This window comes from Bufo gargarizans, chromosome 7 (genome assembly GCF_014858855.1).
Source record: "Bufo gargarizans isolate SCDJY-AF-19 chromosome 7, ASM1485885v1, whole genome shotgun sequence".
Classification (NCBI taxonomy): Eukaryota; Metazoa; Chordata; class Amphibia; order Anura; family Bufonidae; genus Bufo; species Bufo gargarizans.
Genome location: NC_058086.1, coordinates 45152150 through 45169655, shown reverse-complemented (window position 1 = coordinate 45169655; position 17506 = coordinate 45152150). Strand labels below are relative to the sequence as shown.

The window sequence follows — 17506 nt, the reverse complement described above, 5'->3', positions numbered from 1 at the left end:
CTCATATCAATCAGTGATAATTTGTCCATTTGCCATTGATTGCCCATAAATTCACTGGTGTAAACCGGCCCCTGCTTGTCATCTGTAATGGAAACAGCTTGAGAGGCGGAAAGACAATCAGACAGACGATTATTGTAACACCAACAGATTATCTGACCAATTTCTGTCCAATCAGACCAATAGTTGGTCTCCACGGCCGAGGACACCATGACGTTTTTTTAGTCATGTAAATAAAAGCTATGTTTTATCTTAAATTCCAAGGTGCTGGATCCTTAAACATTTCTTACAATATTTGTGTGTATAACAAAAGATCTGTGTGTGTAAACGGCCATCTGAGCAATGATTGGTCAGAAAATCTGTCAGATAATCTGTTGGTGTAACACAGGTCTAAGCCTCACTAACATGGTGTATGGCAGGGCTGGCCAACCTGCGGCTCTCCAGCTGTTGTGAAACTACAATTCCCACCATGCCCTGCTGCAGGCTGATAGTTGTAGGTTGTCTGGGCATGCTGGGAGTTGTAGTTTTGCAACAGCTGGAGAGCCGCAGGTTGAGCATGCCTGATGTATGGTAATAATGGTGCTCGTTGTAACAATGTATCTCTACCATATATAGTGTTACGGCCAGTCTTCAAGAGGAATTTATAGGAGCCTCTGCATCTGCCTTGCCTTGCAATATGGCGGCCGACAGATGCAATTTATTAAAGACCAATTTTACACAGCAAACAACCCGGTGTTGACTTAACTTAATCAATACCTCGATAATTGTCCCGGGACTTAATCTTTTTTTATTTATAGGAATTTACTGTGTTTGAGTCTGGGTCACCATTAATCCCTCTGTGAAGGGAAAATCCTGCAAAGTTCCAGGCCATAACCCAGCAATGTGCTGCGAGTCCCTGTGGCTTTAAAGGAAGATTACTGCAATCTACAATTTAGGGCAAAGGTGAAAAAGACTCTGATTTCTGGGAGTCGTTGACCCGTAACGGGTAATTTCCTCGCACACAACTCCTGCCTGAAAAACAAATACCCCCTTAATATGACAATGTAGTGTAAAATATCCTGAAAGCTAAAAAAAAAACCTGAAAACTGCAAGAAAGAAACAATAAAAGCTAATGGTCTAAAAAAATACTTTTTATTTACCTTGATTTTTATTTTATTTTTCTCTTTTATTTATTTTTTTAACTTTGATTTAGCTGCTATGATATTTTGCTGCAGTGACCAGGTGCAGAGCCTGTATGGAGGCACCAGGAGCCCCTATGATCCGTACTATGGAGCTTTAGGGCCCCTGTGTGTTGATTCTACAGTGTCCAATAGAACCTGACCTAATGCAAAATTAGGGGCGCGTATAGGTGCGGTATGGGCTCATTTATAGGCTAAATTACAGTTGTGTGCATGCTCTGGCTTAGTTGCATGTAAAATAAATAGCTTTTACATATGGCCCTGTACCTTCACTTTCAATGAAAACTGTCTAATCATAAAAGCCCCTCCACATCATCATCCTGAGCGAACTGCATCAAAAAATTGCAAATGGGAAAAAAAGGCATTTTATAAAATCATATCCTGTGGGTTTTTTTTTATTATTGTTTGCATTTTTTTTATATGGTATAGGCAGAATTTTTTTTTTTAATTTAGAAAATAAGATGTAAATGAGAAAAAAATTATTATTAAATAATATTGTTTTCATTATAATTTGAGATTTTTTAAAGCTTTTTTATATTCAGTATTGCCTAACATACAAATCCAAATGCAAATACTGCATTTCGTGAAATAATAGCATGTTTAGTTAATATGTTTTTTCACATTTATTTTTTTATTAATTTATTAAATGCAGTATTGGTTGAAAAAGGTGCATGTTATTAAATAATTTCTTGGTTATTTTGCTTTATTTGCTATATTTTGTGTGTTATATTGACTTTATTTTTGGAGATGTTCTCATTCAAAAAATATTATACCTTTTTTCAAACCAGCAGCGGGATCTGAATACTTTTATAATAGCATCTACAGGTCATTATAGATTTAGTATAGCCACTAAATATCCAATGAAATGTATCTGTGTAGCGCCACCTGCTGTTTACTCCTTTCCTTATTTCTCCATTTACTGCAGTAACATCGCTGGCGTGGTTGCACTTGCTCAGTTCCATCCATCAACTGCCACCAGTCCTATCTACTGTGGCAGTTACAGGGAGAGAGCTGCAGTAGAAAAGACATGCCCCTTGAGCTGGGATAGGGAGAGAGCTGCAGTAGAAAGGACACGCCCCCCTGAGCTGGGATAGGGAGAGAGCTGCAGCAGAAAGGACCCCCCCCCCCCCCCCTGAGCTGGGATAGGGAGAGAGCTGCAGTAGCAATGAAACACCCTTTGAGCTGTGATAGGGAGAGAGTTGTAGCAAAAAAGAAACACCCCCTGAGCTGGGATAGGGAGAGAGCTGCAGTAGAAAGGACACACACCCTGAGCTGGGATAGGGCGAGAGCTGCAGTAGAAAGGACACACACCCTGAGCTGGGATAGGGCGAGAGCTGCAGTAGAAAGGACCCCCCCCCCCCCCCCCCCCCCCCCCGAGCTGGGATAGGGAGAGAGCTGCAGTAGAAAGGACACACACCCTGAGCTGGGATAGGGAGAGAGCTGCAGTAGAAAGGACACACATCCTGAGCTGGGATAGGGAGAGAGCTGCAGTAGAAAGGACACACACCCTGAGCTGGGATAGGGAGAGAGCTGCAGTAGAAAGGACACACATCCTGAGCTGGGATAGGGAGAGAGTTGTAGCAGAAAAGACACAGCTCCTGAGTTGTGATATGGAAAGAGCTGAAGCAGGAAAAACACCCCCCAAGTTGTGATAGGGAGAGAGCTGCAGCTGAAAGGGCACACCTAGTGAGCTGTGATAGGAAAAGAGCTGCAGCATAAAGGACATGCCCCCTGAGCTGTGATAGAGTGAGAACTTTAGCAGAAAGGGCACACTTACTGATCTGTGTTAGGGAGAGAGCTGCGGCCAAAAGAACATGCCCCTTGAAAAAATGTCCCCTGAGATGTGAGAGAGGGAGAACTGCAGCATAAGGGACATACCCCCTGAGTAAGGAAACACCCTTGAGCTGTGCCAGGTGCCAGGGAGAGAGCTGCAAAAGGACACGCCCTTGAGCTGTCTGCCTGAAATAAATGTAGCAGAGCAATGAATGAGGAGATCTCTAGATCCATGTGAGGTCCAGGACTGGTCCTAGCTTTGTTAGAAAGAGACTGTCATGTGCTGTATGATGTCGGAAGCGCACCTTTAAGACCCTCTAACCTGTGATCCTTGTCTTAGCTTTCTAATTGAGACAAATACATATACAAAATATTTTATGGATTGTTTCAACTTTTTTCTGGATACAATATTGGCTACTTGTTGTTGTTTAGTGGAGGAACTATAAAGACTGCCTTGTGTGAAGACCATATATATAAATCTACTCTGTTGTTATTGTAAATGTTTTTGGATTTTTAGTTCTAGAGTCAGAAAGTTTTGTTTCTTGTGTTTACCCGTAACCTCTAATAAGTCAGATTTTCTTTGGTTTATTGCTGTTTAGGTGTGAACTTTGAGGTAAACGCAGTTCTTGTGATTTCTGCTATTTAAAAAAAAAAGTCAAATATAAAACCGCCTTGCTGCTTTGTCTCGTGTCAGTCCACTTTTTAATCAGCTCGGTATTTCCTGCTCCTGCGGCCGGGGGAACACCTGTGTTATTCTTGTAGGAAGCTTGGGGGGGGGGGGGGGGGCCCCGCTGATCGGGACATCGATGATTGTACAGAGACAGTTGAGAAAGGGAATTAATCTTGGACCATCTGCGCACATTGTCTTCAAAGACGACCATCTTCAGTTTATGGTGGAAAATTACAGAGTGAGAGTGACGCGGGTTGTCAAAATGAATGACTTCACCGAGACGAATGGGACGAGCTCTTCTCTCCTCCTGTATCTTCATCACTTTATAAGAAATAGTAGGTTTATTTTTACATCTGTCACTAATTCCTTCCTTATTCCTCCAGACTCCTACTAGGATGTTTTATTATAGGTATCTAAGCTTGTCATATGTGATGCTCTCTGCTGAGCTGTGTATCTAAGCCTATCATGTGGGATACTGAATGCTGAGCTCTGTATCTAAGCCTATCATGTGGGATACTGAATGCTGAGCTGTGTATCTAATCCTATCCTGTGTGATACTGTCTGCTGAGCTGTGTATCTAATCCTATCCTGTGTGATACTGTCTGCTGAGTAGTGTACCTAAGCCTATCATGTGGGATTCTGAATGCTGAGCTCTGTACCTAAGCCTATCATGTGGGATACTGAATGCTGAGCTCTGTAGCTAGGCCTATCATGTGGGATACTGAATGCTGAGCTCTGTATCTAAGCCTATCATGTGGGATACTGAATGCTGAGCTCTGTATCTAAGCCTATCATGTGGGATACTGAATGCTGAGCTGTGTATCTAATCCTATCCTGTGTGATACTGTCTGCTGAGCTGTGTATCTAATCCTATCCTGTGTGATACTGTCTGCTGAGTAGTGTACCTAGGCCCATTATGTGGGATACTGAATGCTGAGCTCTGTATCTAAGCCTATCATGTGGGATACTGAATGCTGAGCTGTGTATCTAAGCCTATCATGTGGGATACTGAATGCTGAGCTCTGTAGCTAAGCCCATTATGTGGGATACTGAATGCTGAGCTCTGTATCTAAGCCTATCATGTAGGATACTGAATGCTGAGCTCTGTATCTAAGCCTATCATGTGGGATACTGAATGCTGAGCTCTGTATCTAAGCCTATCATGTGGGATACTGAATGCTGAGCTCTGTATCTAAGCCTATCATGTGGGATACTGAATGCTGAGCTCTGTATCTAAGCCTATCATGTGGGATACTGAATGCTGAGCTCTGTATCTAAGCCTATCATGTGGGATACTAAAAGCTGAGCTGTGTATCTAAGCCTATCATGTGGGATACTGTCTACTGAACTGCTGTATCTAAGCCTAGCATGTGTGATACTGTCTACTGATCTGCTGTATCTAAGCCTAGCATCTGCAATACTGACTGCTGAATCTACGTCCATCATGTATGATGCTGTCTGGTGTATCTCATTCTCTCATGTGTGATACTGCCTACTGAGGTAGTGTATCTAAGCCTAACACGTGTTGATTTGTTTGTTCAGCTAATATATTTAATCCTCTCATGCGTGGTACTGTCTATTGAGATGCTGTATCTAAGCCTATCATGTAGGATGCTATCGGATGTATCTCATTCTATCCTGTGTGATACTTCCTACTTAGGTTGTGTATCTAAGCCTATTATATGTAGGACTCTATGTTCAGCCAATATATCTAATCTAATCATAATGTGTGTGATCATGTTTGCTGAATTAGTGTATCTAATCCTATTATGTGTGATACAGTCTGTATATTTGCTGTATCTAATCTATCATATCATATGCGATACTGTGCTGAGCTGGTGTATCTCATCCTATTACACGTGATCCTGCCTACTAAGCTGATGTATCTAAGCCTATTATGTGTGATATTATGCTGCTGAGCTGCTGTATCTAAGCCTGCTATGTGTAAGGCCTCATGCACGCGACCGTATGTATTTTGCGGTGCACAAAAAACAGATCCACAAAAAATACGCATTCCGTGTTTTGTGGACGGAACAGCTGGCCCCTAATAGAACTGTATTATCCTTGTCCGTAATGCAGACAATAATAGGATATGTTCTATTTTTTTGCGAAACAGAAATACGGACATACGGAGATGGAATGCACACGGAGTTACTTCTGGTTTTTTTTGCGGACCCATTGAAATGAACGGTTCCGTATACGGTCTGCAAAAAAAAAAACCAGAACGGACACGGAAAGAAAATACGTTCGTGCGCATGAGCCCTAAATCATTTTGTTTGGCTTCTGATGAACCGCTGGTATCACAATGTATTTATTTTCCGTCCATGCGTTCATTCTGCGGCGTCGGATGCTGGGGATATCACATGACCTCATCCAGAAAAATGGCCGGCCACGAAATCCGTAGATGGACCAGGTCCGCTCTTACTAGTAGAGAGAAGGTTTCATGTGACTTGGGTAAATAGAAAGGAGTCGTCTCAGTGGTAAAGGCGAAAGCCACATGGCGCCCTGAGGTTGTGCGTGGTAACATTGTAACATTGCGCTGCTACATTGTAACGGATGACGGTGAACGTGATCCAACCTTCAGTGGAAAAAATCTGCAAATTATCCCGCAAATAACAAGACCTCAAACAGCAGCGTAGTCATAAAATAAATATGGCTGACGGACGGTGGGGAGGCAGAAACCGAAAAATTCCTGCGGTGTTTGGTGCGGACTCATGCAGAAATTGCGCAAGAACCGCACATACAAGTACGTGGCGATTTCTTGACACTTCCCATTCATTTCAAAGGGAGATTCAGTGCGGATTCCAACCCAATGTTGGTTGCGCTGCCTCTTTTTTACACGGGCTTCTCATTGAAATGAATGGAAGGCTGTTTTGAGATGGAACCGCTGCAAATTCAGCGCCAAAAAACTCTGTGTGAACTGGCCCTAAGAGTGAAAATGAGCTCGGCGCTTGCAAGGTTAAATGTATTGTATGTGATGACTATTTCCTCTGATTAATTCACGGAAGTCGTCCTGAGATATCAGGAGGCTCAGCTGGCGTCCATGTTTGTGCAATCTGTTGTACAGATGTCGCATCCGGCGCGCTCTTGCGCAGGGAAATGCTAACTTGGCTTCTAGAGAGAAGCGTTATCCGGAAAATGGGGAAAGTCACATTTTTGGGGTCAGAAACATGGACTTGCACAGTAGGTGCGTCCCCAGCCGGTATATGGAGAATACTCCTGTGGAGTCACCTTAGCCCACTGTTCACACATCTGGCTTTCATAAATTGGCGCGGCTGACACTGAATCCTCCCCTCTCATAAGTTCCCATGGGCTGCAGAGGGGCCGTCTGTCCCTGCGACAGCAGCATGAGCCGGGGCCTGCTGTTCTGCACACTGACCTGATTCTTTTCTGTGTAATTTACAATCAATATGAAACATAAAAAAACGTCCGGAGCTGACCAATCGGAGGATGGGCCCCAACAAACACACAGGGGTCCACTGCCCGGGGCAGGCCGCCCATTTATCTCTTACTTAAAGACCTGACTGAAGTCAGAGACTGTACCTAAGAGAAATTCTGTAAATGTCTCTGTAGCTAAGATTATTAATGTATCATGAGCCACTATATAAAACACATAATACCGTCCTGTAGATGGGAGCAGTATTATAGTAGTTATATTGTTGTACATAGGAGCAGTATTATAGTAGTTATATTCTTGTACATAGGAGGCAGTATTATAGTAGTTATATTCTTGTACATAGGAGCAGTATTATAGTAGTTATATTGTTGTACATAGGAGGCAGTATTATAGTAGTTATATTCTTGTACATAGGAGGCAGTATTATAGTAGTTATATTCTTGTACATAGGAGCAGTATTATAGTAGTTATATTCTTGTACATAGGAGCAGTATTATAGTAGTTATATTCTTGTACATAGGAGGCAGTATTATAGTAGTTATATTCTTGTACATAGGAGGCAGTATTATAGTAGTTATATTCTTGTACATAGGAGCAGTATTATAGTAGTTATATTCCTGTACATAGGAGCAGTATTATAGTAGTTATATTCTTGTACATAGGAGGCAGTATTATAGTAGTTATATTCTTGTACATAAGAGGCAGTATTATAGTAGTTATATTCTTGTACATAGGAGGCAGTATTATAGTAGTTATATTCTTGTACATAGGAGCAGTATTATAGTAGTTATATTCTTGTACATAGGAGCAGTATTATAGTAGTTATATTCTTGTACATAGGAGGCAGTATTATAGTAGTTAGATTCTTGTACATAGGAGGCAGTATTATAGTAGTTATATTCCTGTACATAGGAGGCAGTATGATAGTAGTTATATTCTTGTACATAGGAGTAGTATTATGGTAGTTCTATTCTTGTACATAGGAGCAGTATTATAGTAGTTATATTCTTGTACATAGGAGCAGTATTATAGTAGTTATATTCTTGTACATAGGAGGCAGTATTATAGTAGTTATATTCTTGTACATAGGAGCAGTATTATAGTAGTTATATTCTTAACCATATTTCTTTTTATTGAAAGAAAATCAAGGCCGAGGCCCACACATGACCATACAATGGCCAAAAGTACAGAATAGTCATCCAGCATACATGTCATGTGAGGGCATCACAAGCTATCATTGTCAATGAGCAAATCATACAAACATGACATATGAAAAAAGATGGGGGGGGAAAAGGAGGAGAAGTCAGGAAGGGGAGGAGGGAGGGGAAACAGGAAGTGATACATTTCTGCTCTATCAAGCAAAGTGTCTATATACTTTCCATGGGGACCACAGTGTTAAGAAGCGAGAGCGTGAGTTACTCTCCCAGTGCGCCAACTCCTCAAAACGGTAGATCTGGTCAACCTTATCTGACCACATATGGAGAGACGGTGGGGAATCATTTTTCCACAAAAAAGGGATAAGCAGCTTCGCTGCGGTAAGTAGCATTGTCGGGAGGTTATTCTTAGCAGGAGTAAGGGTATCGTTAGGGCACCATACCAGAACAAGTTTAGCATCTAGTACAATCTTGGTCTTATATAGTAGTTATATTCTTGTACATAGGAGCAGTATTATAGTAGTTATATTCTTGTACATAGGAGCAGTAATATAGTAGTTATATTCTTATACATAGGAGCAGTATTATAGTAGTTATATTCTTGTACATAGGAGGCAGTATTATAGTAGTTATATTCTTGCACATAGGAGCAGTATTATAGTAGTTATATTCTTGTACATAGGAGCAGTATTATAATAGTTATATTCTTGTATATAGGAGCAGTATTATAGTAGTTATATTCTTGTACATAGGAGGCAGTATTATAGTAGTTATATTCTTGTACATAGGAGCAGTATCATAGTAGTTATATTCTTGTACATAGGAGGCAGTATTATAGTAGTTATATTCTTGTACATAGGAATAGTATTATAGTAGTTATATTCTTGTACATAGGCGCAGTATTATAGCAGTTATATTCTTGTACATAGGAGCAGTATTATAGTAGTTATATTCTTGTACATAGGAGGCAGTATTATAGTAGTTATATTCTTGTACATAGGAGCAGTATTATAGTAGTTATATTCTTGTACATAGAAGGCAGTATTATAGTAGTTATATTCTTGTACATAGGAATAGTATTATAGTAGTTATATTCTTGTACATAGGCGCAGTATTATAGCAGTTATATTCTTGTACATAGGAGCAGTATTATAGTAGTTATATTCTTGTACATAGGAGGCAGTATTATAGTAGTTATATTCTTGTACATAGGAGCAGTATTATAGTAGTTATATTCTTGTACATAGGAGCAGTATTATAGTAGTTATATTCTTGTACATAGGAGGCAGTATTATAGTAGTTATATTCTTGTACATAGGAGCAGTATTATAGTAGTTATATTCTTGTACATAGGAGGCAGTAATATAGTAGTTATATTTTTGTACATAGGAGGCAGTATTACAGTAGTTATATTCTTGTACATAGGAGGCAGTATTATAGTAGTTATATTCTTGTACATAGGAGGCAGTAATATAGTAGTTATATTTTTGTACATAGGGGCAGTATTATAGTAGTTATATTCTTGTACATAGAAGCAGTATTATAGTAGTTATATTCTTGTACATAGGAGGCAGTAATATAGTAGTTATATTTTTGTACATAGGGGCAGTATTTAGTAGTTCGTCTACTCAGTTTCTTAATTTCGACCCAACCCTGTCACTGCTACAGTATGTGAAGCCAATGTCATGTTATATGTCTGAACTCCATCAGAGAATATCCTGTAACTACCGGTCTGTAAACGCCACCATGTCGTTCTGAAGGAGTTAACCTCTTTTTTTGCGTTATTTTCCCAGTATCTTCCGGGGCAGGATTACTGAGGTGTGATCTATTTGTTATGTCAGGCCTCAGATCTTTCTCCTTAGCATTAAACTCTTGTTTAAACAGAGCATATGGAGCCTGTCAGCGCACACTGCGACGCTATGGACATCTCTTTGGTATGGCTGACATCTCTTCATGGTGCTGCTGTTACTGTAGGATGTAATTTATCGTTGGTTCTCAAGGCCAAAGTTGGGTTACTTCAGCTTTTGTGGGAGTTCTTTGAAAATTTTGAAATGTTGCTTGCAAATCATAGACCCCCTGAGGACCTTGTATTCAAGGTTGTTTTCTTAGGCTGTGATGTTCTCCAATAATGTGGAATAAAACCGCCTGTGAAGCTGCGATTATCCGCTTCTGTTGGAGGTTGTAGTAGCTTTTAACTTTTTTCTCCAGGCCAGGAAGAGGATTCTTTGGCCCAATGTCCCCCAACCTTCTAGATTTATTGAACAGAAGTTCATGGATTGAGGGGACTATAGAAAATCAAAATGCTAGGACACATTTTGGGAAGCTGGGCAATAGCCCTGGGCCACTATTTAATGGGGGCATCATAGATAAAACCTCCATATACAAACTCATACCACCCAACTCATTATTTATCAATTATGTATTACCGTATGTGTGAACTATATGGCAGTATTATATGTGAACTGTATGATAATATTATGTATGCAATATGTAGCAGTATTATGTATGAACTATATGGCAGTATTATGTGTGAGGCACATTATATGGCCGTATTAGGCTACTTTCACACTTGCGTTTTGGTTTCCGTTTGTGAGACCCGTTCTGAGATCTCACAAGCGGTCCAAAACGGATCAGTTTTGCCCTTAATACATTCTTAATGGATAAGGATCCGCTCAGAATGCATCAGTTTGCCTCCGTTCCTTCTCCATTTCGCTTTGGAGGCTGCCTGCAGCGTTTTGGTGTCCGTCTGGCGAAACTGAGCCAAACGGATCCGTCCTGACACACAATGTAAGTCAACGGGGACGGATCCGTTTTCACTGACACAATAAGGCACTATATGGCAGTATTATGTGAGATCTCTATGGGAGTATCATATGTGAACCATATGGCAGTATAATATGATCTATATGGCAGTATTATGTGAGATCTCTATGGGAGTATTCCGATGCGGCATATTATTTGAGCACTCTGTGGTGGTTTTATGTGGACCCTATATAGTATTTTCCCTCTTTTCACGATATGGCCATATTCAGCCTGAAATTATGAAAACTTTAAATGGAAAAGTGGACATTTTTTAGTGTAAGACCAGACCTGCCACCCAGGGGACGTGATCCTTATGCCGCTTCCCTCTCCATGTTGCATTCCTTACACGGTTTGTTCCATTGATAGGGTAGGCAAAGGAAGGAGGAAAACCTGATCTGGGGTCTATATGGCGGCGGGTGCAGGGGGAGCCGCCTTCATCTTGTCATGGCTGATTGCAATTATTACATGTATTTTAAAAATTCCTTTAGGGCTCATGCACACAAATGTATTTTCTTTCCGTGTCCGTTCTGGGGGTTTTTGCGGACCGTATGCGAAACCATTCACTTCAATGGTTCCGCAAAAAAACCACTGAATTTACTCTGTGTGCATTCCATTTCCATATGTCCGTATTTCCGTTCTGCAAAAAGATAGAACAGGTCCTATTATTGTCCGCATTACGGACAAGGATTCTACAGTTCTATGAAGGGCCAGCTCTTCCGTTCCGCAAAATACGGAACGCACACAGAGGTCATCCGTATTTTTGGCGGATCGCAAAATACATACAGTCGTGTGCATGAGCCCTTAGTCCGTGATCCATTGGACGCGACTCATTCGCGTTTTCCCACAGGAGCTGTGCTTGTCATGTGATGGAGTGGCTATATGGAGGTATGGGCCCATAATAGCCTATGGAGGCGGACATAATGAGTCCCACTTTGACCTCAGGGTATGCATGAGCTGGAGTCCGTGGGTCATACAATCACATGGTTATATCACATATTTGCCGCCCTGTTGTGATTTATGCAGCTGTTTAGCGAATGATGCAACTTTTCGCCACTTTGGCATACTGTCCCTTTTAAATTCATCCTTCCTAGTGTAAACCCCTCGGCTCTTTGTCATGTATTATGTATCATGATGAGCAGATAATTATTATACCAGGGTCCAGTCCTCCTGCGGAGAGGTAATACCCCTGCATAACATTACAAAGGGTAGGACCCCGTGTCCAAGAAGAGGAGGAACGCTGGGATCGGTTACCGCACCCCCTGCCGTTCACCGTATGTGTCTGGAGTCTAGGAGGACATTCCCTTTATCTATGGCTCCTCCATCACCTGCTCCTCCAGAAGGGAAGAATCATCATCTGTCAGTGAGTCCTGTGTTCAGAGACGTCACCGACCCCATAGGGGGTGAAAGGGAAAGCGTAATAACTGTATTATTAATCTGCCATCTGATAAACTACAAAGTCTGATGAAAAATATTTCCAGGAGACCAACAACAAGCTGCTGTTGACAGATCTTTTATCCTTATATGCAAACTAGTTTGGTTCCGCTCAGTAATTAGTTTTAGTGTGAAGGAAGGCATCAAATTCTTTCCTGCGACATCTGATTCCTACGTAGGGACTCAATATATACAGCCAGGGGCCTAAGCGTCTATTCACACAGGGCGGTGACCGTGCGACAGAGAGCAAAACTGCATCTGCGGTACAACCGTGCATGTAAGTACATGAGGATTTGCAGAAGTTTGGTCATTGCCCTATTACGTCCCTCTGTAAATATACCCTGATGGTTTCCTCATGTGAATGGGTTCATTTGCTCATTAACCCCTTAATAGCCCCCTGCAGCCACTACTTATTAACACATAAATACTCAATATAGTTACTAGATAGTCTCAGGTCAGGCCATTTGCATGTTCATGTGCTATTGAATTAAACTGTGCATCAGTCAGCATCTGCTTGCTGACAGTTTCCAGTAAGCAATCTTTTTATATTTACCCTACGTTGTACAGTGAAGACAAATTAGCAAAGAAAAGGTCATAAAAAATAATTAAAAAAATAAAACATTTTGGAATTTATTTTTTCTGACTTTAGATCTAATGTTAATCAGAGGAGAAGATTCATCTAGAAACACACTGGACAAAAATATAAACGCAACACTTTCGGTTTTGCTCCCATTTTGCATGACCTGAACTCAAAGATCTGAAACATTTTTCTACAGACACAAAAGACCCATTACTCTCAAATATTGTTCCCAAATTGGACTAAATCTGTGTTAGTGATCGCTTCTCCTCTGCCGAGATAATCCATCCCACCTCACAAGGCGCTGATTAGACAGCATGAATATTGCACAGGTGTGCTTTAGACTGCCCACAATATAAGGCCACTCTGAAATGTGCACAGTTTTGCCTTACTGTATCTGGTGTGGCCACCATTTGCCTCGCGCAGTGTAACACATCTCCGTGGCATAGAGTTGATCAGGTTGTTGATTGTGGCCTGTGGCATGTTGGCCCACTCCTCTTCAAGTGCGAAGTTGCAGAATATTGGCAGGAACCGGAACACGCTGTCGTATACGCCGATCCAGAGCGTCCCAAACAAGCTCAGTGGGTGACATGTCCGGTGAGTATGCTGACCATACAAGAACTGTGATGTTTTCAGCTTCCAGGAATTGTGTACAGATCCTTGCAATATGGGGCCGTGCATTATCATGCTGCAACATGAGGTGATGGTGGTGGATGAACGGCACAACAATGGGCCTCAGGATCTCGTCACGGTATCTCTGTGCATTCAGAATGCCATCAATAAAATGCACCTGTGTTCGTTGTCCATAACATACGCCTGCCCATACCATAACCCCACCGCCACCATGGGCCTCTCGATCCACAACGTTGACGTCAGCGAACCGCTCACCCACACAACGCCACACACGCTGTCTGCAATCTGCCCTGAACAGTGAAAACCAGGACTCATCCGTGACCAGAACGCCTCTCCAACGTGCCAGACGCCAACGAATGTCAGCATTTGACCACTCAAGTCGGTTATGACGACGAACTGCAGTCAGGTCCAGACCCCGATGAGGACGACGAGCAGATGAGCTTCTCTGAGACGGTTTCTGACAGTTTGTGCAGAAATTCTTTGGTTATGCAAACCGATTGTTGCTGCAGGTGTCCGGGTGGCTGGTCTCAGACGATCATGGAGGTGAACATGCTGGATGTGGAGGTCCTGGAATGGTGTGGTTACACGTGGTCTGAATTTGGATGTACGGCCAAATTCTCTGAAACGCCTTTGGAGACGGCATATGCATTCATTGCACGGGCAACAGCTCTGGTAGACATTCCTGCAGTCAGCATGCCAATTGCACGCTCCCTCAAACGTTGCGACATCTATGGCATTGTGCTGTGTGATCAAACTGCACATTTCAGAGTGGCCTCTTATTGTGGGCAGTCTAAGGCACACCTGTGCAATATTCATGCTGTCTAATCAGCACCTTGATATGCCACACCTGTGAGGTGGGATGGATTATCTCGGCAAAGGAGAAGCGCTCACTAACACAGATCTAGACAGATTTGTGAACAATACTTGAGAGTAATGGGTCTTTTGTGTCTGTAGAAATCAGATCTTTGAGTTCAGCTCCTGCAAAATGGGAGCAAAACCGAAAGTGTTGCGTTTATATTTTTGTTCAGTGTATATTAAAAGGGTCTGTTTGCAGTCCGCAGTCCCCTTTTGTTAGAAGCGTACCCCAAAAATAATTTTATCTCAGTTTGTCCCACCTTGGGATCCCCAGTAATTAGCTGTAATTTTCAAGCTGATCTGACAGCAAGTGTTCAGGTTCCCTGCAGCGCCACCCCAGGAGAAATAAAGTATTACACTGTGCCCATTGAAATCAGCCGGCTGGCTGTGCTGTCTATGGCCATGCTCCTCCAGTGTGTGACTGATATTAGGTGTAGTGCCCCTTTCTTTTTCTTCCTTTGTGGATGTTTTGATTGAAATTTGGCATAATAAGGACGACCGTCATAAATATCAGACAGTACAATATTCTTCTAAAATTACCATTCTGTAGCCGCCGATACCAGTAGATATTGGCTAAGCCTCAAGTCGCTGACCAACTGAGATCCGTGGAGCCACAAAGGGCTCTGGGACGACCCAGGAATGCCCGACCCATCCAGACTTTTTATTAAATTACAACCCAATTTGTGTAGCGTGCAGACCACCAGGATGTGGTGGCTATTAAGCCCATACAAATGACCGCAGCAAAAATGTTGGATGCCGCTAACACAAATTACATTTTATTTTCTTCCCTATTATGATTATTTTTAGTATATAAATTATTGCATTTTTTTTGGGGGGGAATATTTTCAGATTTTCTTCAGGAAAATGTACTTTGTATCTGAGACGAAATCATTTGATACAATGTATTTAATGTATTTACTTTAGATATTATGTATTTTGACTTAATGTTATGACTTTACATTTCCACTATGTACACAATGGAAAAAGCCAAAATTATCTGGAATCCCATGACCTCACCGGATCTTAATGAAATTTATTTTGGAGCTTTATGTTACCAAATATATTGGAATTTGTGTGGGTTTGTTAGATCTTAAAGGGGCTCTACGAATGTCCTGTTTGGATGCCATACTGGTGGGGGCCCTGCTCTGAAATCGCCTCTATGAATCCAAATTAGGATCTGCTCTCACAGATACCACACGGACGGACATTCATCTGACTGGCCGCCTTTGAACACCACATGCTGCTGACAGCTGCAGGCGGTCAGAGCATGCTGAGCGTTGTAGTTTTACAACATATGGAGAACCACAGGTTGAAGACCACTACTCTGTTGTATGTTCCCCTTTGCTAAACCTGGACCTTCTTCAGTCATACTTGCATGCATTAGAAGTCCAATTGGACTTGGACTTCTAGATTGTACTGTTTAGTTTTAAGGTTGATCATAGGGCAGATGGATTGAGCCTAGATGTTGAATTTGCATTGTGTTTGTCCCATATCTGGTTGCAGGAGGCATCTCACCCACCTTTATGTTCAGTGTCTAGAGGAGACATCTCACTAACCTCAATGCTCAAGGTCTAAAGGGTAAGGACCAAGAATTTGACTAATGGCAGCCTTCTCTGCATGAGAGTGCCCTGTGATCTCCTGAACACATGTGGCCGTGACCTTGCTGGAACTGTGTATGAAAGGGAAACTTTCCTGTGACATCTGATCTGTGTCTTCTTACCTATGTTTATTCAGCAATCATGGATACATGAGTCTAGGATCTCAGAGTCTTTGAATTCCTCCTTCTTTGTGCTGTGGCTTGCAGACAGATTTCTTATAGCCATCCTGCAAATAAACCATGACCAGTGCAGGTCACGCCCAGTGATAATGCATGGACTGGACCTGCTGAAATATTACAATTTGGGAAAGTGCCTTCTACTTGATTGTGTCCGGGCCTGGAAGAAAGAAGAAGAAAGTCCAAGAGCTTCTGACAGTCCAGATATTAACCCAAGAGCAGGGCAGATGACATTTCAATAGAGTCATTAGACTTGTTACTGAATCTGAATGACTGTGTCAGGTCATGATGGGGGGAGTAGTTTTTTTTTTCAAATGTAGAATGTATAAAAGAGCTGTATTATGGTCATGTCCAGTGGTCAGGTCATGTAGGGGGTTATAGTGTTCTATGTATGGAGCATTAGAGAATTGTACTATGGTTATGTCCAATGGTTGGGTCATGTTGAGAGTTGTAGTATTCTATGTATGGAGTACAATAGGATTGTATTATGGTAATGTACAATAGTTGGGTGATATTGGGAGTTGTAGTATTCTATGTATGGAGTACAATAGGATTGTATTATGGTCATTTCCAGTGGTTGGGTTATATTGGGAGTTATAGTGTTCTATGTATACAGTATAATAGGATTGTATTATGGTCATGTCCAATGGTCAGGTCATGTTGGGGGTTGTAGTGATCAATGTATGAAATATAATAGAATTGTATTATGGCCATGTCCAGTGGTCAGGTCATGTTGGGGGTTGCAGTGCTCTATGTATAGAGCATAATAGAATTGTATTATAGTCCTGTCCGGTGGTTGGGTCATGTTGGGGTTGTAGTATATTATGTATACAGTATAATAGAATTGTGTTATGGTCATGTCCAATGATTAGGTCATGTTGGGGGTTATAGTGTTCTATGTATAGAGTATAATAGAATTGTATCATCGTCATATCTAGTGCTCAAGTCATGTTGGGGGTTATGGTGCTCTAAGTATAGAGCATAATAGAATTGTACTATAGTCCTGTCCAGTGGTTGAGTCATGTTGGGAGTTGTAGTATTCTTTTTATAGCGTATAATAGGATTGTATTACGGTCATGTCCAGCGGTCAGGTCATGTTGGGGGTTGTAGTGCTCTATTTATAGAGCATAATAGAATTGTATTACAGTCCTGTCCAGTGGTTGGGTCATGTTGGGAGTTGTAGTATTCTATTTATAGCGTATAATAGAGGTCAGGTCATGTTGGGGTTTATAATGTTTTATCTATATAGTATAATAGAATTGTGT

At 41.6% G+C, this 17506-nt stretch overlaps 1 protein-coding gene across 5 annotated transcripts in view; it reads left to right on the top strand.

Moving 5' to 3' along the window:
* ROR1 (receptor tyrosine kinase like orphan receptor 1) overlaps positions 1-17506 on the top strand; it is a 205581-nt gene that overhangs the window by 44907 nt on the left and 143168 nt on the right. The window contains exon 1 of one of the 5 annotated variants that reach the window (XM_044301980.1): positions 3816-3953. The exons of the other annotated variants lie outside the window; for them this stretch is intronic. Within the exon in view, the coding sequence (XP_044157915.1) occupies positions 3839-3953 (115 nt within the window). The 5' untranslated portion in view covers positions 3816-3838. Of the gene's footprint in view, positions 1-3815; positions 3954-17506 lie in introns of those variants that run through there. 5 annotated transcript variants of the gene reach the window in all.